Source organism: Polyodon spathula, chromosome 6 (assembly GCF_017654505.1).
Source record: "Polyodon spathula isolate WHYD16114869_AA chromosome 6, ASM1765450v1, whole genome shotgun sequence".
Taxonomy (NCBI): Eukaryota; Metazoa; Chordata; class Actinopteri; order Acipenseriformes; family Polyodontidae; genus Polyodon; species Polyodon spathula.
In genome coordinates, this window is record NC_054539.1 from 8,351,501 (window position 1) to 8,373,682 (window position 22,182).

Here is a 22,182-nt window from a genome sequence, read left to right on the forward strand (position 1 = left end):
TATTATTCTTACCGTTTGCTCTCATTAGAACAGGCTGCTTCTTTAATGCTGTCTTCTGTGGATGTTGTAATTGTGTTTGCAGTTACTGCCAGCAGTGAACTCTTAGGCTGATTAGGAAGACAGGCCACTTTCCATTTCAAATTCGTTTTTAAAATCAATTCCCAATGCCAATTGCAATTCCATTCCTTCGAAGGAATTGGAATTCATATTTTGGAGTCATAATGACTGTTGTGATTGTTCAACTGCTTTCATTTAAAACCAATTTAAATGGATGAACAGTGACTTCAATTTAAGATATGTATTGCCACTGTGAGAAGCTTGTTTAAACAGTATACTTTTAATTGCCATCTTGATCAATGATGTGTTGGAATTGATTAAAATGGAATGGGCATTGAAATTAAGAATTGATTTTTTAAAAGGAGTTGGAATTGAAAACCAGGAATTGACCCCAACCCTGTCTGAAAGTAATGTTATTGAAACCAAACTGACATGTTGTGCTTTAAGACAAATTTTTAAAAACCTTTTACATCAATGGAGAAGAAATTGTTCTTTTTTTCATGAAGGTGGGGTATATTCTGTTAATGTTAGACTTGAGGTAAGTAAGAAATGCAGATTTAAAGTTTTTATTGCAATCTTTTCCCTCGAGTAAACGATTTGAAAATCAGCCTGCTGCTTTTATATTTAGCTGTAATTTTATTTGCAGCTGACTGACTTTAACCAACTCCTTCAGCTGAAAAGGCATTGCTCATAGAATATCAACTGGGCTTTGTATTCAAAAAGTTTTTTTTTTTTTTTAAATCAATTTTATTTGATTAAAAGCAGTTTCTATTAATGGATTTGCAAATTATATTTGAAAATATTTATAAGTGTTTTGAAATACAAGAATAAACTCCAAACCATTTTTTGAGACGGCTGAGAAAAGTTGAATGTATTAAAAAAAAAAAAAAGCTAACAAATGCAAGCCAGCCTTCAAAAAACTTGACTGGAATCATCTAGCAGAGCCTCCAGCTGCAGAGATGAGAGAACACACTGCTGCCCCCTTCTGACAACTTTGAGTTATAAATCAGGAAACACAGATTAATAAATTGACTCTTCTGAAGACATGAAGAAATTCCATGTTATTCTGCTTGTCTGCCCTGCTACTACCCAGCATAGTAAATATGTATATGAGGGGGTGTACTGATGAGCTGGCTCCATTCACAAACCATTAACTGTAAAAAGACATTCTTAAATAAGCTTTGTTCATAGGGACCAGTACTACAAGTGAAATTAATCTCATATCCAAGCAAAATGTCATCAGAGCTGGACAATTAATCAGAGGTCAGACTAACAACTAGACGATATCCCTGAGAACATGTGCAAGGAATGTCATTACCCTAAGATATAGCTAGAAAAAAAAATATATACATAACCCTGTTGCTGTGGGATACACAGCCCATAAAGAGGGTAAGAAAGGTTGTTTTTCTGAAAACAAAGGAAATGAGGTATTATGTTTAAAGAAATAAAAATAAAAAGAATATTTCTGGGAAATTAGAGAATTGGGAAATACAAATCTTGTAGAATCACTTCTTTAATGTGTAAAAGCCAAGCACACTGTATGGATTAAGAATGGTACTCATTTACACCAGTTTTTAAACAGGCCAGTATTTACAGCACAGGAAGCAGATCATTCTAATAATGTAATCATTAGGTGTTAAGGCAAGATGCTGGCTGAGACAAAAGCAGCATCTTTCACCTTCATAGTTGTGAGGCTGAATCATTGTGCGTGACGTATGTTGTTGTTGAATGCACGAAATACCAGGCAACAAAGTTCAACTAGCCTTCCCTGATAAGCCCACTGTGCCCTTTTAACCATAAAACAGACAAACGATAACTCCTAACATATGTTTACACAACGCTCTCTCAAGAATAAGTGACTGCTGGAAACGTTCTCTCTACATAAGAGGAAAATAACAGAGCACTCTAATTAACGCCTACACATACAATCAGGCCACATACTATCAAAGTAATAAGTAGTTACCGTGCCAATGCAAACATAATTATATACCAGTTAGTGAGAGTATATTATAGTAGTGATTCATATAGTGGGAAAATGTTTCAATTTTGTTTCTGAATTTGCAGTTTGGCCAAGTTAAAATACATTCCAGACTGTCTGGGATCAAGGCCAGTGTCCCCGTATGACTCTTCTGTTTCTGTTCCTTTGGTTTATGGTTTACTTGCACTAACTAATAACTAATACATAACAGCTAGAATGCAATAGTGGAATCATCTTCACACTCATTTTGCTTTCCCTTTGCGGTTGGAGTTCAACTCCAGGTTTAACAGATACAATGATATAATCAACTACTTCAGGGTTAATTGGTTCTATTAAAAATACTATCCAAAAATACTAATTCAAAAGTATACATACCCTTTGATAGTATTGCCTATCATACGATATGATAGCATGATAGTATTGTCTACATACACTATGATAGTATTGTCTACAAGATGCTAGATATTTCAATATGATAATGCTGAACATAATCCTAGCAAAGTCTAGAAAAGGCTGGATTGTAGGCCAACATTCTTAGACAGTATAAAAGGGTTAGGCATAGGATGATTGCTGTCATTACCTAAGTCAATATGGGAAAAAGTGAAAGGCTAGCTGAAGACCTTAGGCAGAAGTGATTTATTGTCATAAAGCTGGAAAAAGATACAAGAAGATTTCCAAGCATTTAAGTATCCCAATTTCAACTATTGTTTCTATTATCAAGAATCATTGTATCATGGTACTATCACAACACTCCCTCGGTCTGGAAGAAAGAAGGTTCTTTCACCAAGAACAATGAATTGTGAGGAAGGTTAATAACAATCTGAGATTGACTGGCAAAGATATTCAAAGTGAACTGGCTGCAAGTCGGACTGGGGTTTCCATTTCAACCAGAGGTTGAGTATTGCATGGTGAAGGGCTCAGTGGTCGCAGGCCAAGGGAAAAGACACAAAGACAATCACTTAAAGTTTGCAAAACAGCATTTGAATGGTGGATATGAGTTCTAGTCAATGGTTTTGTGGATTGATGAAATTAAAATCTAATATTTGGTCACGCTGATAGTCGTTACATTTGGTGGGCATACAAAAAAAGAACCCCATACCCACTGTCAGTGGAGTAGTGGTAAATAAAAAAGAGGGTAAACTTTTGGTGGAGTTGAACAGATAAACATGAACAGATGCATTGTTATTAGCCCTCAGCCAACCAGAGCCCCCCCATTTAAAAACGACACATAATCCGGCCACCCACCCAATATTTTTTTTGTGTGCATACCAGCACCCTTTTCAAACCACTTTAACACTGACAACGCATGCAATCACAGAGACCTTAATTTTACCAGCATGCAAAGAAATCCTGAGAGTAATGTTAGGGGCACATGCAGACAAGGAATTTGAAAAAGTTCCCGTTTCAGAGAACATTGTAAGTGGCCCGATTGATGGCATGTCGGGTGAGATGGTGCTCTGAGAAAAATTAAAATCAAGCGCAAATTTTGCACTGCAGCTTGGTGAATTGAGAGATTTCTGGCGCATTTGCCTCAAAGCAATGCCTAACTTTACAATAAACAATAATATAATATTAAAATTGGTACGATCTGTCCCGAGATTCTACAGTTCACTAAAACGCAACGATTGGGCATTACCAAATTGGGGATCGGGGGGAAAATTCAAAACATAACTGGCGACTATTAAAAAAATTGATGCTCTTTGAACAGTGCGCTTGAAGATACAGTATGTAGGGAAATACATATCATTCAAGGGACAAAATGGTTATTCTATCCTTTGGAGAAAAAAAAGCTAAAACTAAATTCACTGTTTACAAATAATGCACAAAAGCCCCTTCTCTGGCCACAACATCGTATTTCATTTTAAATTTACCGACTGTAAATTCAAAATGATGAAAACTAATCCACATCTGGAAGGTTACTAGACTTCCTCTGCTTTTGACCAGCTCTGAGGACACCAGATTTTTAGTCCCAGTGGGAATCATGCTTTAGTTACAGTGAGGTTACCAAAGAATTAAAGTGACACCTACAGCTCTGAGGTTCCAGGCATAGCCATCTTTCACTAGACTTTACCCACTGGCAAGACCACATACCGCCACGAATTGTGCGGGAAGGGCAGATGTAAAACAACTTTTAATTGGATAATTTACTACACTTACATTGGTTCTCATTTCATTTTGAGCAATCTGATTGGCCAAATTAGTATGTTTAGTAATTAGACTTACAACATGACGTGTTTTTTTTTTTTTTTTTTACCCAGATGGCCTTCCATATTACGCACACACACGTTCTCCACCTTCCCTCACTCTAATATGGAAGGCCATCTGTAAAATGACCAGCCTCCAGCTAGGCACTGCTGTAAAATGACCAGCCTCTACCTAGGCACTACTGTAAAATGACAAGCCTCTACCTAGGCACTACTGTAAAATCACCAGCCTCTACCTAGGCACTGCTGTAAAATCACCAGCCTCTACCTAGGCACTACTGTAAAATGACCAGCCTCTACCTAGGCACTACTGTAAAATGACCAGCCTCTACCTAGGCACTACTGTAAAATGACCAGGCTCTACCTAGGCACTACTGTAAAATGACCAGCCTCTACCTAGGTACTACTGTAAAATGACCAGCCTCTACCTAGGCACTACTGTAAAATCACCAGCCTCTACCTAGGCACTGCTGTAAAATCACCAGCCTCTACCTAGGCACTGCTGTAAAATCACCAGCCTCTACCTAGGCACTACTGTAAAATGACCAGCCTCTACCTAGGCACTACTGTAAAATGACCAGCCTCTACCTAGGCACTGCTGTAAAATCACCAGCCTCTACCTAGGCACTACTGTAAAATCACCAGCCTCTACCTAGGCACTGCTGTAAAATCACCAGCCTCTACCTAGGCACTACTGTAAAATGACCAGCCTCTACCTAGGCACTGCTGTAAAATGACCAGCCCCTACCTAGGCACTACTGTAAAATCACCAGCCTCTACCTAGGCACTGCTGTAAAATGACCAGGCTCTACCTAGGCACTACTGTAAAATCACCAGCCTCTACCTAGGCACTGCTGTAAAATGACCAGCCACTACCTAGGCACTGCTGTAAAATCACCAGCCTCTACCTAGGCACTGCTGTAAAATGACCAGCCTCTACCTAGGCACTTCTGTAAAATGACCAGGCTCTACCTAGGCACTACTGTAAAATCACCAGCCTCTACCTAGGCACTGCTGTAAAATCACCAGCCTCTACCTAGGCACTACTGTAAAATGACCAGCCTCTACCTAGGCACTACTGTAAAATGACCAGCCTCTACCTAGGCACTGCTGTAAAATCACCAGCCTCTACCTAGGCACTGCTGTAAAATCACCAGCCTCTACCTAGGCACTGCTGTAAAATCACCAGCCTCTACCTAGGCACTACTGTAAAATGACCAGCCTCTACCTAGGCACTGCTGTAAAATCACCAGCCTCTACCTAGGCACTGCTGTAAAATACATATTAAGTAAGTTAATAAAGTATCTTTTTACCATTTAAGAAATATAGCCAAACTTAGACCATTTATTTTTGTATCTGGTGCTGAGAGACTAATGCATGCCTGAGAGACTAATGCATGCCCATCTACAGTTGATTATTGATAAATCGTGTGGTATCCTGCTTGTAGCTTGCTCAGAATACTACCGCTAGAATTCTGACTAAAACCAGGAAAAGTGAACATATTACCCCTGTTTTGGCCTCTTTACACAGGCTCCCTGTGCAGTACAGAATAGATTTTGCTGTTAACTTACAAAGCCATGAATGGTTTAGCACCTAGTTATTTGTAGGAGTTACTGACCTTGTATCTTCCAAACCGCAGGATGTGTGGCTGCTGGTAATTCCTAGGGTCAACAAAAGCAACATGGAAGATAGGGCCTTTTCTTGTAGACCTCCTAAATTATGGAATGCTCTGCCTTCGTTTGTCAGGGAAGCTGGGATTGTTACAGTTTTCAAGTCAAGACTAAAAATGCACTTTTATAAAATCGCTTTCTTATCTTAGTGGTTTTTAATGTAACTTTAAAATTGCTGCTTTGTATTATGTGTATTCTGTTATTTCAATGGTCTGATTATGGCAGTTGTATGTGTGACATGCTATACAAATGTATTATGGTTTGTTCTTTTTTTCTGCCATGTACTATACAGTGCTTTGCGACACTTTTGTATAAAAAGTGCTATATAAATTAAATAAATAAATAAACCTGCCATTAGCAACAGCAATCAATCCTTCTATAGTATTATGAGACTCAGGCCATAAGAAATGTTGTGGGCATTGACAAATTCTCATAAGCAGCATAGGACCGGACACCTTTTGGAAGAAGAATTGAAGCAAAAGTGTTACCCTATAGAATATTGTACACAGCATGTCAACATATTTATGAAAAGGAATTTGCATACTATTGCAATTTAAAAATATATAAAAACTGTACTCAATTTGGTAAATTTTTCATGAAGCTTTATTGAAAGTGAAAGTCACAGAAGATTGTAAGATGTTTGGTAGTACAGATTTCAAAATTGCATTTACAGCAGACACAGTTGCCTATAAAGTAAAAGTGAGCTACAATATTGAAACCATGACCACAGGTCTCAATTATGTTGCACAAATTCTCTAACAGGGTATCATTTTAGACTACAAACAGTTATCCATCTGTTAACAGCTGGCTGATGCTGTTACCAGGACATTATGGGACAGTTTGGTCCTGCTGGTTACAGTTTGCACTCAGACAGATAGGAAGACGAGTCGACCCCGGAGCACTGCTCTCTAAACTGAGGACCATGTCTGAAAAAGAGGGTTTAAGAGAATGCTAAATATTCTGGTAATTTACAGTCATTAAACCCACACTGTGTAAATATAATATGTAGTTTTGAAACAACAACTCTCTTTTTTTTCTGTTAGAGGAGCTGCAACAACCGACTTAGTACAAATATGGGGTGTAAAATCTGTTCCATGTAATCTAATTGGGCATTTAATTCAGTCTGCTGTCTGTTGCTGGGGATGTTTGGGGTATGGCTTTATTTTAAAAAGTAGACAGACAAAAAAAACTAATGGTACATGAGAGAGAAGGAACTACTAATTAGAAATAAAGTTACCATAATAGATGGAAGATAATGTGATTCTCGTGACAAATATTTTGCCGAACTGAGAAAGTCATTAACATCTTACACGGCTTGCTACTTAAACCCACAAAATGATAAGACAAGTCATAATCTAGAAACCCACAGTTTAAAAAAAGGAATAACGGTGTTATGTTTTTGGACCTCTGTTTTAATAATTGATAACAGTTTGTGCACGTTCAGACTGAGATTCCTCTGGGACTCTGAGGATCTGGGTAATGTACTCTAGCATGGTCTTTGTTGCGTCACTGATCAGAACCTGTGAAGTGCTGCAGCTGTGCTGGCAACGTTCCAGACCTGGGGAAACACCCATCCGTTCAGTGATGTCACACAATATACTCACCCCTCGTCTTTGAACCGTAAAACAATCTTGTTCATGCAAGCAATGTCATCGGTGATGTCATCATCAATCAGTTCTTAGTTAAGAAAAAGACAAAAAAAGCACATCTAATTCTATCTTCTTAGGAAAATACTTGCCTGGTTTTTAAAAAAAAAACCCTTTCAGGACTTTCCCCAGGAAATATTTCCAATTAACAGGCTTACCAAACCATGTAGAACTGAAGCACCCAGTCTTTGATTTTAACAGCGTTCTCTTGTGAGAAGCCGTCCCATTTTACTGTGGTACATGTTATAATGTTGCATGGTCATGATCTAATTGGCCCTGTGATGCTATTGCACACATTGCACAGTCTCTTGCCTATGGTTCCAGTATTACAAAGCAGTACTGTATTCAAGTCATTCATTCAATATGATCAAGTGTTTGTCCAATGTAATGAGCAGAATGCTTTGACTTTTTTAAAGGCGAAAATATTATCTGTTATTCTCAATCCTGAAACATAATTTTCTGTTTTAGAGAAGAAATGACATGGTCCCCACTGGAAAACAAATCGCATCTCTACATTTGTTATTAATTTAAGAATAACATTGATTAAGAATGCTTACGTGTAACAATTCTGTGACACGATGAGTCAATATATATTATATATATATATATATATATATATATATATATATATATATATATATATATATATATATATATCAGGTCTGGAGATTGGGCTGGCCATGACAGGGTCTTGATCTGGTGGTCCTCCATCCACACCTTGATTGACCTGGCTGTGTGGCATGGAGCATTGTCCTGCTGGAAAAACCAATCCGCAGAGTTGGGGAACATTGTCAGAGCAGAAGGAAGCAAGTTTTCTTCCAGGACAACCTTGTACTTGGCTTGATTCATGCCAAAGCTGCCCGATTCCAGCCTTGCTGAAGCACCTCCAGATCATCACTGATCCTCCACCACATTTCACAGTGAGTGCGAGACACTGTGGCTTGTAGGCCTCTCCAGGTCTCCGTCTAACCATTAGATGACCAGGTGTTGGACAAAGCTGAAAATTGGACTCATCTGGGGGTGCTTCAGCAAGGCTGGAATCGGGCAGATTTGTCTTTGTGAAGGGTGCATGACTCAAGCCAAGTACAAGGTTGTCCTGGAAGAAAACTTGCTTCCTTCTGCTCTGACAATGTTCCCCAACTCTGAGGATTGGTTTTTCCAGCAGGACAATGCTCCATGCCACACAGCCAGGTCAATCAAGGTGTGGATGGAGGACCACTAGATCAAGACCCTGTCATGGCAAGCCCAATCTCCAGACCTGAACCCCATTGAAAACCTCTGGAATGTGATCAAGAGGAAGATGAATGGTCATAAGCCATCAAACAAAGCTGAGTTGATATAATTTTTGCGCCAGGAGTGGCATAGAGTCACCCAACATCAATGTGAAAGACTGGTGGAGAGCATGCCAAGACGCATGAAAGCTGTGCTTGAAAATCAGGGTTATTCCACCAAATATTGATTTCTGAACTCTTCCTAAGTTAAAACATTAGTATTGTGTTGTTTAACAATGAATATGAACTTATTTTCTTTGCATCTCAAAGAACCAGCTGTTATATATAACTTGCTTATGCAAATTGGTTAAGGCATTAACAGCAATGTATGCCAAACCCAAAGGCCATCAGTGTTGACAATGTTTAAAGGTGATAATGAACTGTTACTAAGAACCCACTAACGTGTTCATTCCCCTTCCTAAATCACTTTTTGGTTTTGGTAACAACTCACTGCAGAAATGCATCCCACCCAAGAAAAAAAAGAGATAGAATACTTCAAAGATATCTACTTACTGCTGCAGTCAAGCTTGCACAAGCTCATCTTATCATTGCAGACCAATTGGCTGGGCAGTTGGAAAATGCCCAACAGATTGCCAAAGCCTGGCATCTTGTCGTGGTTCTTATTAGAGAGGATCTTAAGGAGTCCAGCAGGTTTGGAAGGAGGGGATTGAGGGGGGTTGGAAGGAGGGAGTCCAGTAGGATTGGAAGGAGAGAGTCCAGCAGGGCTGGAAGGAGGGGGTAGAGGAGGGTTGGAAGGAGAGAGTCCGGCAGGGCTGGAAGGAGGGGGTAGAGGAGGGTTAGAAGGAGGGGGTCGAGGAGGGTTGGAATGAAGGAGTGCAGCAGGGCTGACAGCACTGGTGTTGAAGCCAGTCGTGGTTTCCACCTTGCAAATCACTAAAGAAAATATGAGGAAGGAATATTTATAATGAGTGCACCACATAAAAGTTAAACATTTACACCCTATGCGCTATGTTTGATCAAATTTTACATTTCCTGTGCAGTTGCTGTAGATTTAAATAGGATTGGATCACCCCCGCTTATACAAATCACATAACCTGTTTACTGTCCTCACAACAGGGTAGCAGCGGGACAGCGCTGGAGTGGAGAGGGTGTCTGAGCGTGGCTATTGTTATTAAAACAAAACAGAATACTGACCTTTGGCAAGCATTTCCTGCGTCTTCTTGCTTCCAGGTTCCATCTGTGGCATTTTAGCCTTCAGCTGGGATGCCAGCTCGCACTTGGTAAACACCTTGGCGTCAGTGCTGGGTGGCAGGACTGCCACTACGGCCAGCAGAGCTGCTGTGGATACAAAAAGGAGGGTCTTCATTGTTCCCTAGAAAGTGTCTGATGTTCTGGCACAGGGACGACCCCTTTATATACAATTGAGCCCCCCCACCCCTGCAGTCCAACCCCAGTGACCGCATTCCTTTTGCCTTTTGTTATTTTTAAGGGCAGGTTGTTGTGACATTTAAAAATATATCATGTGTTTTGCGTGTCCAACTCATGCCATTGTCTGTGTTCTTTTATGACATTGAGAGAAAGCCTAACAAAAGTTTGTGTTTGTCTTTCATTATACAGAAGCCACATCTAAGAGCCTTTCAACTCTGATAATAGGAAGACACATGATCAGGTATTTTTCAGTTTTGTTCTATTCTGTACTCTTTTCTGATGTCAACCTTCGAAATTGCTGAGTACTTTGGCCTCCCAGTGTTAATGCACAATGCAATCTAAGACTGATATGAGAAGATTCATGAATGTGCTAAACTTTAACCAGCAGTACTGTAGCCTTAAAGAACACTTCAGCTCTTAAGGGTTGTTCAGATATCACACATTATTATAAATTTCACACTGCTGTTGCTTGCATGTGCTTCTTTTCTGTAATAATCATCATGCGCACAACTTCCATTTAATGCTTTCCATTCCTCAAAAACAAACGTTTCTGTCTTCGAAGCAGTAAATAAAATAGCACTGGGTTACAGATCACCTTGCAGGGTTTACAAGACACAAATGCCTTTTTCTTCATCCTGAGTTTTCAGAATGCAGTAATGTATTTTCAGGTCGTTGATGTATGGAGAATCTGCACACTGAAAACCCTGAAGTGGAAACAGGAATCACTATAATGCCAAATTAATGCCAATACAATCAATGTTCTTTATTAAAGGAAGTACAGGCAAAAAACAATGCTGTGTGCAAACATTTCGATCAAATTGTGGCCATCCTCAGTTCCCATATGTTTTAAAAAATAATTCAGATTGATTTTTATATTTTTTTATCACACATCATGGGTCACAAATCATCTGGGGACTACATTTCTCCAGGGAGTGTTCACCAGGAAACGTGAATTCCTCTTTTAGCTTTGTAGTGCATACAGTGCCCTTCAGTAACAATGCTAGTGCTGGAGATGAATGGGGTATTGTGGGAAAAGGAAGAAAGACAGCATTGCAAGCAGCAGCATGAGCTGTGATCCTTATTTGTGAGCCCAAAACTCAGCTGTCTGAGTTGGAGAACAGTGACACAGGGTAGTAGAAATGCAGGTCAATAAAAATGGCTGCAAACACAAAACAACAAAAAAACAAGGTGTTTTTTGAAAGCTCGCCTATCCTTCATGCGGAATTTATAATGGAATGTTTCTTTTTTGTTTGAAGCCCACTTCTGTCTTGCTTACAGTATTAATCTTTGATGATGTCAGTTTCTGGGATATTGGCTTAGTTGTAACCAAGCAAACCATATTCTGACAGAACACCATTAAAAACAAGCCAGGCCAAAAGGGGGCCTCTACATCAAGAGCCATGCTGTATATGTAATACCCTGGATAAAATGAAATACACGTTAATAGAACTGTTCTGGAATCTCCCCTTGTTTGGACCCCCCCTTTGATTCTGAGTTCTAAACAAACTGTTGGTTTTGGTGTCTGGTGTAAAAAGAAAATACTGTATGTGTTTGTGGGTACTGTTACAGTTTTGTGAACCAACAGCAAAATAAAAACACTAACAAAAACATGTATGTAACATACAGTCTGATGTGGTGTAAACTTAAGGTACAGGAACCTGAAAATGACATGGGGGGGCTTATACTGGTTATTGTGTCCCCTGTGCCCAAAATACTACTTTTTGCTCTTTTCTAATAATCTTTAAGAATAAAAGAATTGCAGACAGAAGACATAATAATGACAGGTTCATAATTTATTGAGTTAAGCAGTTAACATGCTGGTAAAATCATTCGGTGTCCTGGTAATTAAAAAATAAAAATAAATAAAAAAAATTAACAAAAATAAAACACCTTTAGGATTGCATGAAATTTAAACTGACCCTGAGCAAACACAAATAAACACATGAGTAAAACAATACTTCAGACAAGAGCCAGACCATTCTTTAAGGAACTGTGACTTTCAGGAGAGGTCTGTTTTTTAAGATTACCATCCATTTGTAATGAACTAATTGTCCTGGTACATTTGAAAGCCTCTAAGTTCTGGTCCTGTTTCACAGCAAGCACAAAAACATGCAATGGCATTTCCTATAGATACAAACAGGCACCAGTAACAGTGCATAAGTGTTATTAGGATATGGTCTATTATACAAAGTGTTACTTCTGAACGAAAACATTTTAATGAACCCTAAAAGGTACAGTCCCTTAAGCTTGGAGCAGCAAACGTATGAAAAGCACAGTGTTTCCAATGAAGACATTTGTAAGGAAGTAAATATTAATTCAAGAACATACATTTAACTACATTTAGCAAAATACAGATAATTTTAGGTTTGATTCTTAATGCTTTAAATTCGTACCATTTGTAGAGCTTTGTAGAGCTTTCCAATTTCATTTGATTTGAATGTATTTATTTTTGTCAACATTTGAAATAAAAATAAAATATATACTGATTGCACATTGTACGATTCTGAAAGAATCATACAATTTTTACTAAAGTAAAAACCATAATGTGCATATTCAGACATGACTGGATTATATACATGCATGGCAGAAGGTGTAAACAGCTTACTTTTTTTAATCATATAAGTTTTACTAAAGCAATTAAACCAGGCATTTCAATCCAATTTTAAAGTATTTTATTTTTCAGCAGTAGCAGGTCAACTACAACGGCCAGGAACCCATATTACATACTTACACCACATCACTGCGCCTGAGCGCTCGCTCCTCTCCACTGCAACATTAGGTTTGGATCTGGCTGTAGTTTACTGTGGCCAGTTGTATGCATAACCTAACCCTTTTGTCTTGTCATATCTGCGTGAGAAATGCTGTGTAGCAACATCATGAGAACCCCTAACCCCAGTCTGGTTTGACAGACCCTGAGAATCACTCCAGATTCAGATCTTACGCCATTGAGTTTACTCTCATCCACAACACGAATGTAGAGGCAGATAAACCGGACGTGCCCATTATTCCCCATACAGCATTAAAACATGATTCACAATCGAATGCCTCCCTTTTCATTCAGTCAAATGTGTGTATTTCTACACAAGTATGATAGTTGCATAATCTGTAGTGTAATTCAAGCCCTTTGCAACCCCAGCCTAGCTGCTGAAGAGTAAATAATGCAAAAGTCTTGACAAAACCTGGCAGTGATTCGAACAGTTGCCAAAAACAAGACTGTCAAAGCATACACTCTAACAATAAGAGAATGTTAGCTCATGTATTTGGTTATGTGATGTGACCCACAAGACCAAAGTCTATGCATATATCAGCCGTGAGAGAGTTGTGTGAAACTATTCAGCAACAATAACAGAAAAGCAGAAGGATCTCAGTGACTTGACACTGGTCAGGCAGTGCAATCAGATCTGCTGCAGGTGAATTTCACAGAAGCAAATTCCAAAGCCTCAAAACTAACATTACTCAAAGTGTGGTAGCATACAAACGGCAGAAGCTTATGACATGACATACTGACACAGTAATTATTGGAACCCTCCACATACTAGTTTTGGCCTTCATGCACATAATCATATATACAACGTGTGCTTTAAATCTTTTCAAAATAACATTTATTTTCAGGTTTAACTGAATTACAGTAACAAAATGATTACAACAATCAAATGAAAAATTCTACAAAATTGTTTACATCTAAAGTGGGCTTTATAACAGTTTCTAACAGTTTTTAATTAAAAACAATACCGATTTTGACAGTGTCACAACTACGGAATTTAAAAGAGGAATTAAATATATACAAACGCCTGCCTCTGCATGTGTACATTATCTGCATGTATTCCATTGCAATGCATTCTGTGCATCCTCTGTGACACAATCTGCCTTCCAGAACATGCTGTATAAAAAGAGTGTCCTTATCGAGTATCCCTGTGCTGTGTGTACACGTGTGGCTGACGGGTTTATCAGCTTTCATCATGTTCTGAGTTCATGATGAAAGCTGTCATCGAGATGTTCTGCTTCAATGCTAAACTTTTTGAAAACAAAAATTTGTTGGGACTGCCCCCCTTGTTGTTGATCTCTCAATTACTATGAAAATAAGTAAAATACAATGATAACCCAGACTTTTTTCCCCTGACGATGAGATCTGCATATTTTTCAAGTGCCACACTAATGACTCAAACTGCCTCTCCCTATTGCCGGCTCCATTCTTGTGCTACAACAACACAAGGCCTCCTAAGCGAGCACAGGAAGCGAGAAGGTATTGGGAGGCAGTACTGCTAAATCTATGGTGCGGTACTTGACAAATCTACATATCCCGTAAGCAAAGAACTCATATTTTACACAAAACAGTCAGGGGACCAAAGATACCGTTGCAAATGTTAACAACTGCTAATAAGATTTTAAAAAGCACTATTTGGTTTGTAAAATCAACCCCCCCCCCCCCCCCCCCCCCCCCATTTACATAAATTCACAGAAAATGAGGCTTGAAATATGAAGGCATTTTTCAGCTACAGATTAATCCTTAAAAACTTTCAGAAAGCAATATATATATTCCAGATGGGCTACTATTATTTCATGACAACATAAGACCTAAAATTAATGCAGACCTTTTAACGCTAAAAGTAATATACAAAGTAAAATAATCGTTCAGCCTACAGCTATGATTTTTTTTATATTTCCAACATTTCTAGAGTCACCTAACTGAATAAACATTTGATGGTTTCAAACCATGCACACTAATTCCTTGGAACCCACTCTTTTGTACAAAACCTAGTATGGCAGATACAGATGATTTAATGTAATTGATGTTTCTTGGTGCAAGACAGCGAAGCCACAAATGGTGGGAGCTTAGCCCATTAGCTTTTAACATCTCTTGATTTTCTGTTGCTGCACTGTGTACCATGCAGTACAGTAAAATGATCTTTAACATGCTCCCAGGGGTTGCATTCACTTCTTTTCAAATGCCACACTGCCTGCTGGTAGTTTACACAACACATTCACAGGACAACAGAAGGCAGTGGGGCCGGCGTCTGGTCAGCTACACAAACATAAAAACAAGTCTTTTATTTAGGCTCTTAAAAACATGAATGTTCCTCGGGAAGTGGTGCTGGAAGGAAAGTTGCGTGTCAGTTGGTGCTGTAGAGAGAGTCGTTGTGTGAAAGGTCCATAGTGCTGGAGCTCAGCCCCCGCCTCTCTGCCAGCCCCCCCCTCGCGGAACCCTGGGAATAAAGGAAAGAAAAAAAAGTCAGTAAATTGCTAGCTGATCGGGCTAATTTATCATTCCAAGTGAAACAAGGGAAGAAACATCTGAGCCACAAAATCCAAGAAGAGCAGCAATAGTCCAAGCAGCCGATTTTTTACTTTTCACTTGGAACGGTAAATTGGAACAATCGACATCAATGACCCACACCGTGGAGAGCTTATTCGATTAGGAGGCTGTGTGGTCCAGTGGTTAAAGAAAAGGGCTTGTAACCAGGTGGTCCTGGTTCAAATCCCGGCTCACTGTGTAACCCTGAGCAACCTCCTTGTTCTCCGTCTTTCAGGTGAGATGTTGTTGTAAGTGACTACAGCTGATACACAATTCACACACCCTACCTAGTCTCTGTAAGTCGCCTTGGATAAATAAATAATAATAATAATTGGATAATGGTTTCGTGCAGCTGTAGTACATTGTTCACTGCTGAATACACTGCTTCACAAAACAATACAACTATAGAACCAGGTCCTTGTACCTGCAATAACTGATTGCTATATTTTCTGCACAGTCACCATGAACCATAGTATGCATGATTCAAACTGTTCCAGCTGTATGTACTTTGCCTCTGAAAGAACATACACTAGTTCAAACTATTCACAAAGAACATTTTCGTAAATAACAATGAAGTCCTTCATACATAGTATTTAACACATGCTGTACAGGCATATTGTCACTCTCAGCCAATCAGATTTTCAGGCCATACCAGTAAAACAAACATGATTTATAGTAAGTTAAATTTACAGTTGGACAGTCTCTACGATCAAATAGAGAATTCTGTTTTTTTCAAAGCTGGCATGATCATTGCTGGAGGGTCCTCATAACTACAATACTGTAACTGTAAACGTGCTATTCAGTTTCATGGGTTGAAAGGAAGGTTCAGTGAAGCACGTACCTGGAAAGAGTCATCGCTGGTTTTATTCAAGTAGTTCAGAGAGGCAGCACGTTTCATGCTGGAGGAAATCAAATAAGGTAAATAATTACCAAAATAACCCAACATGTGATAAACACAACATATAACAGTCTGTTTAGAAGCACAGTGAAAACTTCATTTAAAAACAAACCAGGGTTACCAGGATGGGATAAGATTATTTTTTTTTTGTAAATGGCTTCTTTATTTAAAAGCTAGAAAACAAAATAAATTGTATTTGATTTATGCTGTATTTTAACACACTGTATAATAATAATAATAATAATAATAATAATAATAATAATAATAATAATAATAATAATAAATACCAAAGTATTCTTAACTTAAAAAATCATAAATGATATACTAATGTTTTCATTGTATTTTTCCCAGAGAGAGAGAGCAATACAAATCATTCATATGTGACAGAGGACAAGCTTATTAAAGCTGTAGAAAATGAGAGCTTGGTGTTTTTTTCAAAGCAGCTCCTCCCCAGTTTGAAAAACCCACTTCGTGTTTCGTGGTTCTGGAGGCCCGTTTCCTTGCAGCTTCTTCACCAGCATCTCACTGCTCCTCCGGAGAACATCTCGGATTTTCCCCAGAGACCCGCTTCTACGTAGGGCCCCACTGCCGTCCTGAACAGAGACAAGGGGGCGCACAGTCAGAACCGAGAGAAATGGATTGCATTACTCACTTTTGTTGCTGTCTACTGTACACTGTATACTGTGGCATTAAACACAATTACCATACTTTTGATATCATGCATCCGCTATACCAAAAATCTGGTATCACTTTTAGCGCAGTCACTAGATAATAACCAGAGCTCTGATAAAGACATTGGACGTATCATTTGTCTACTTGACTTTGTGTCACCCTGTGTGCTGGACTGCAGGAGCTCCACTCAGCCCCTGATTGGGAGCCATTCAGGTGCTTCTAAGATAAACAGCATCAGTCTGCCCATCTACATCCTATTTCTACTCAGAGCTTGTGACACCAGCTCCTGACCGAGTCGATAAGCTGTTACGACCGTAGTCTGCTACAGTCACCAGTTAATTGCTATTTAAACATTTTGCCACAAGCATACAGTAGCAGATAGGTTTCAGCCACAATGAGTAGCGAGAGTGTGGGAAGATCTACAGTAGTAGTACATAATGAAAAAACTACTTTAAAAATGATCAGAGATGTGCTGTTTATAGAGGGTTTTCATTATACTACAAAGCGTTTGTGGAAATTGACAATGGATTAGAATTGTTTCCTTGTCCTTGACGCAAAAATAGGTAAGTGTTCATTATAAAAGCTGGTAAACAAGATTCTATTCAATTCATCCAGAAAATCCTCTATCCCTGCCTGTCCTAGCTGATGACATGTAATTCAACACAAAAATAAACAAAAATATTGTTCCAGATTTGCTCCAGTTATTAGTAATTAATAATTAACAAGCAGCAAAATCTAAAAAATACATTATAATACTGTTATGGTGGTTTGCGTTCACCTCAGGGAAATGTCCAGTTATTATATTTAATAAGTAATTATTACCCAATGCAATAAATCCTACAATTCATATGTTTCTTGACATTGTAGTGTCTCATTCCTGTCAAGTAGTCAGGCATAACCCACCCACCCCCCTGTTTAGCTGCGAGTCTCACAGCAGACACTGAATTACCATCAATAACCAGGCCTGTTTTGAGAGAACAATGTGCTGCATCGCTTTATGTTGCAAAATGTTAAAAAGCATGCAAGTAGACTTTGTTTAAAGTTAAAACCTTTGCTCATCCATTTTAAAAGCCTTGGTGGTGGATTTTTTTCAAGCTGTATCCATTACAGTTCAAAATAATCAAAGTCTTGTTCATCATCACATAGATAATTCCTTGTAAAGCCCGGTCTGTGCCCCATGGCTCCCACAGTGGTAAGAAACAGATGCCTTGTGCGGAAGCAAGTGTAATCATAACAACTATTTTCCATCATGGAGATTGCATTGCAGAATTAACCCTTTCAGGACCAAGCATTTTTCAGTGGGCTCCCCCAGGACCAGATGTTTCTTAGCTGTAAAAATTCTCCTACAAAAATTCACAAAAATAAAAAAATAAAATATTTTTTTACAGTAGCATCTTGGAAATGGTGTCTTTTTTCAGTTAGGTATTTTTTTTTTTTATTATGTATTTTGCTTAGAGATACATGTATAAAAACGCGTTATGACCCAAGGGAACTTACAATACTAACTGAAAGTTTTGTTGAACAATATTGATGTTTGGGCAAATTACAAGACATTGTTTCACCTCAGCGATTGCAATGCCACAATACACGTGTTTACAAGTCTTTATAAGAAATAATGGACACTACGCTAGATTATTTTCTCAAAATAAATATTTATAAATAAAATAAGTTATTCATTCCATTATTATCAGTAATAAGGAAAAAAAAAAACTTCTGATACATTACTTAATGAAATAGTATCTGCTTATATCCACTTGTTTCTTGATATTTACAAATGTTGTAAAAACATACATATATTAAAACACATGACAGAATAAATGTTCTAATATAATTCAAACACAGTCAAATAAATCAGATTTAAAGTGTTTCCCGTTTTTTTTATTCGCTCCAAACAAGTTCTTGAGATGTTTTGGTTCTGCTTTTGTCCCTCCCCTGTCCAATAATATGTGATTCAAGCCTGCAATGTAAAGTACGATGGCCCTGTAAGTCATTAAAACGGAGAACTTTTTTAAAAATGTTTTTAGCGTGTTTACACGGTCGCGGTCTGAAAAGCCCACTTCAGTATGATCATGTTAGCACGATCCTGGGTCCTTGAAGGGTTAAACATACAGATACACAGTGGTCTGGATGGCTGGGCTGTTTATAACCCCACTGTATTGTGTGTAAAATATTGAAAGCATGAAACAGATGTGCAGCCGCCCACCATCCATACAAACCAATAGAATCAGGAAGCATCCTCTTCCGATGAAGTCATCAAATTCACTTTTAAATTTTGAGGAGGTACTGCTACTGCCTCCCTTGCCTCCACTGGTATAAACTATTTCCCAGCTGTGAGTTTACATATGTCAACATATCTATCCATGGTTTCTTTTTGTTTTCAGATCAGGGTTCTCGTTCAGACACGTAGCATGGTGATGTCTGTAGCGCTAGCCATTCAGCAGGGGGCACTGTTGTAATGTATAGACCACTGGGAATGCCATCCAATGTAAATACAAAAAAAAAAAAAAACCATACACTAAATGTAACGATCACAAGCTTTTAAGACAATACAAGACTTTTTTTTTTTTGCAAAATTAGGTTTTGTATATTTGTATTTCATTATTTATGTTTTAACAGATGTTGTAGTTTTGAATCCACTAGACAAGAACAACATTTTAAAATCAAGCCTATTGTCAAACACAAACTCAAGTAATACATCTGCTGTAAATATTACATTTCATAAAAACAAAGCAAACAATAACATTGTGATTCTCAGGAGAGTGAATGTTCCCACAGATACAGTTTAAAAAGTTCATGACCAGCGCGTCTCTCTCTCTCTCTCTCTCTCTCTCTCTCTGTGTGTGTATTAGTCATACTCTGAATACACACAAGGTCAGAGTGTGTCTGTACATGTGGTCTATTGACTGCCTAATTCAACAGCCATTGTGATAGCCATGGTAACAGCCAAGATATTTTCTCTGTTGGTTCCTTTTTTTTATGACTGACTGAAATATGTATAAAGAAAATACACTTTCACAATAAATGAAAGCTGGAGAGTGCAGTAAACGAATGATGAATACCAGTGCAGCCTGTACTGTTGCAGGCTGGCCTTAGTGCTAATTTAGTAGGGTGCTGTATTCCAATACATTTTGTGAATGTGAAACAAACAAATAATAAACCTGTGCTATTTGCATTGTTATCTCCTATAGTTTCAGGAAAGTGGATTTAAATGAAGCAATAAGGCATTATATAGATTATACGATACCTCTGGTGTTATCGAATAGTTTTCACCGGGAGTTTTAAGTGTGGAAATCTTAGCTCATGTTCGTTTACACCTGTAAACTACTCAAAATTGAGATTCAGATTAAATGGATCAGCCCCACACATCACTTCACCCTTCTTAAATTGTTAAGACAACTGCGTGGATTGAATAAGTGACAGATTACAGTGGGTTTGACTTTTCACATGTAAGCAACATATTAACAGTAAAGTGGAAGGTACCTCTGACAAAATGGAATGTTCCTGTTTAATAGGATGCAGAGACCAGCCCATGCTCACACTGCTTCCCCTGTGAAGGGGTGAGGGAGCAGCTCATACAATTGTTGAACCAATTTCACTTGTGACCTTACCTGAGTTGGGTCTCCACAGATAACCGACCAGTGTATTAACCCACTGTACCACCTAGACAGAATAATTCAAAGGTATATAGTCCTTTAACCCAGGGATTCCCAAACTGGGGACCATTGGAGCAATGGCATTCTGTGTGTTTATATATAATAACGAAAAGCAACAATAAAATACGAATGAAGAATAAATAATATTCAAATGAAAAAAAAAGAACAATTTATTTTCAGTGTTACAGGTTTAGAACGTTTTTAATTTTTCTGAAGGGGGCTGCAGCTGAACAGATGGGCCTCGGGTAAAGCAGGCTGGGAAGCCCGGTTTTAATCCATTAAGTACCAAACACATTATTTCTTTGAAGAATCCAAGCTGTATTTATGTCATTTGATACGTTCTAAATCAATATTTCTTCACAGGAAAAAATGAAATCCTACAAACTGCTGTGTCCTATTTTGAAGACAGTCAGGTTAGACCGATGATCAGAGCAGTGAAATTTCATGAGTATGAAACATGGCAAACCGCTTCATCACCACTGTGGGGGGGAACACCAAGACATTTATCATTTTTAGGCTTCAGTGTCTTATTTTATATTTAGGCATCATAACAGCATTTGAAGGACTGTATTGTATACTTAACTTTTGTGGTTAACAAAATTAGAGTAAGTTATCTTGTCAATATAGATGAAGAGAAAATGTGATGCCAGTTAAAAATGCTCCAAAAATTTCCAAATGAGGAGTTAACTGCAATATATAAGTTAATTGCGGCCACAGTCTTGTGTGTAACCCACAGCGATGCACTTCATTTTAAACTAATGTAAATTCTGCTAAACTTCAACTTGGTATTACATACCAATCATACAAGCAGCTTACAACTTATTTTAAACATTAATCCTACAATAAACATAATAAAATAAAATAAATCCTAAAAAGAACCCATCAAAATCAAACACCTGCAAAAGAAGCAATTTTAATCTTTCAGAAAACATATCTGTGAATCCATGACCATTTATCTTCCTGGAATTTTACTGGAAGTGGGTATTTTAAATGAAGAAACTCGTGAGTATATACATAATTCAAAAATAAAATAAAACACATACTTCTGGTTTTTCTTCTTCCAATGTAGCCCCATGTACAATATATAATATACAATGCAATAAAGCCTTAGAGAGCAAGTTTTACACTAAACTGTATTAATAGCATACAATGTTTCTTCAGAGCTACACACCCGCTCCCCTGTTTTACTGGCTTATGAATGAATACGTTTAACTGAATAAAAAGGCTGCAATCAATTCATTCTTTTATTCCTTTAATTAGAGGTAAATTAGTTAATAACATCAATTGCAAATCAACCAGATACAATTTAAAGAGAAAGAGCAATTGTAGATTACAAGGATAACAGCAGCATGAACTCCTGCACACACCAGAGTAAAGAGTAGTTGCTAAAGAGCATTAATCAACGGTGTCACCATCGAAAAGTACTAACCACTGCTTGCACCAAACTGCAA

The 22,182-nt window shown here is 38.1% G+C and overlaps 2 protein-coding genes across 6 annotated transcripts in view; both read right to left on the bottom strand.

Moving 5' to 3' along the window:
- Positions 1 to 6,503: 6,503 nt before the first annotated feature.
- Positions 6,504 to 10,153, bottom strand: LOC121316502 (formin-like protein 7). Its single transcript, XM_041251536.1, has 4 exons — positions 9,982 to 10,153; positions 9,340 to 9,720; positions 7,514 to 7,586; positions 6,504 to 6,835 (listed from the first exon to the last, which is right to left on the bottom strand). Exons 1-4 carry the CDS (start codon positions 10,151 to 10,153, stop codon positions 6,763 to 6,765), a joined length of 699 nt encoding a protein of 232 aa, XP_041107470.1. The 3' UTR covers positions 6,504 to 6,762.
- Positions 10,154 to 11,993: 1,840 nt separating this feature from the next.
- LOC121316778 (kinesin light chain 1-like) overlaps positions 11,994 to 22,182 on the bottom strand; it is a 63,926-nt gene continuing 53,737 nt past the window's right edge. For all 5 annotated transcript variants that reach the window (XM_041251958.1, XM_041251957.1, XM_041251959.1 and 2 more), the window contains 3 exons: positions 16,875 to 16,999; positions 16,350 to 16,407; positions 11,994 to 15,419 (listed from right to left, as the gene is read on the bottom strand). In XM_041251958.1, the coding sequence (XP_041107892.1) occupies positions 15,327 to 15,419; positions 16,350 to 16,407; positions 16,875 to 16,999 (276 nt within the window). In that variant the 3' untranslated portion in view covers positions 11,994 to 15,326. The remainder of the gene's footprint in view (positions 15,420 to 16,349; positions 16,408 to 16,874; positions 17,000 to 22,182) is intronic.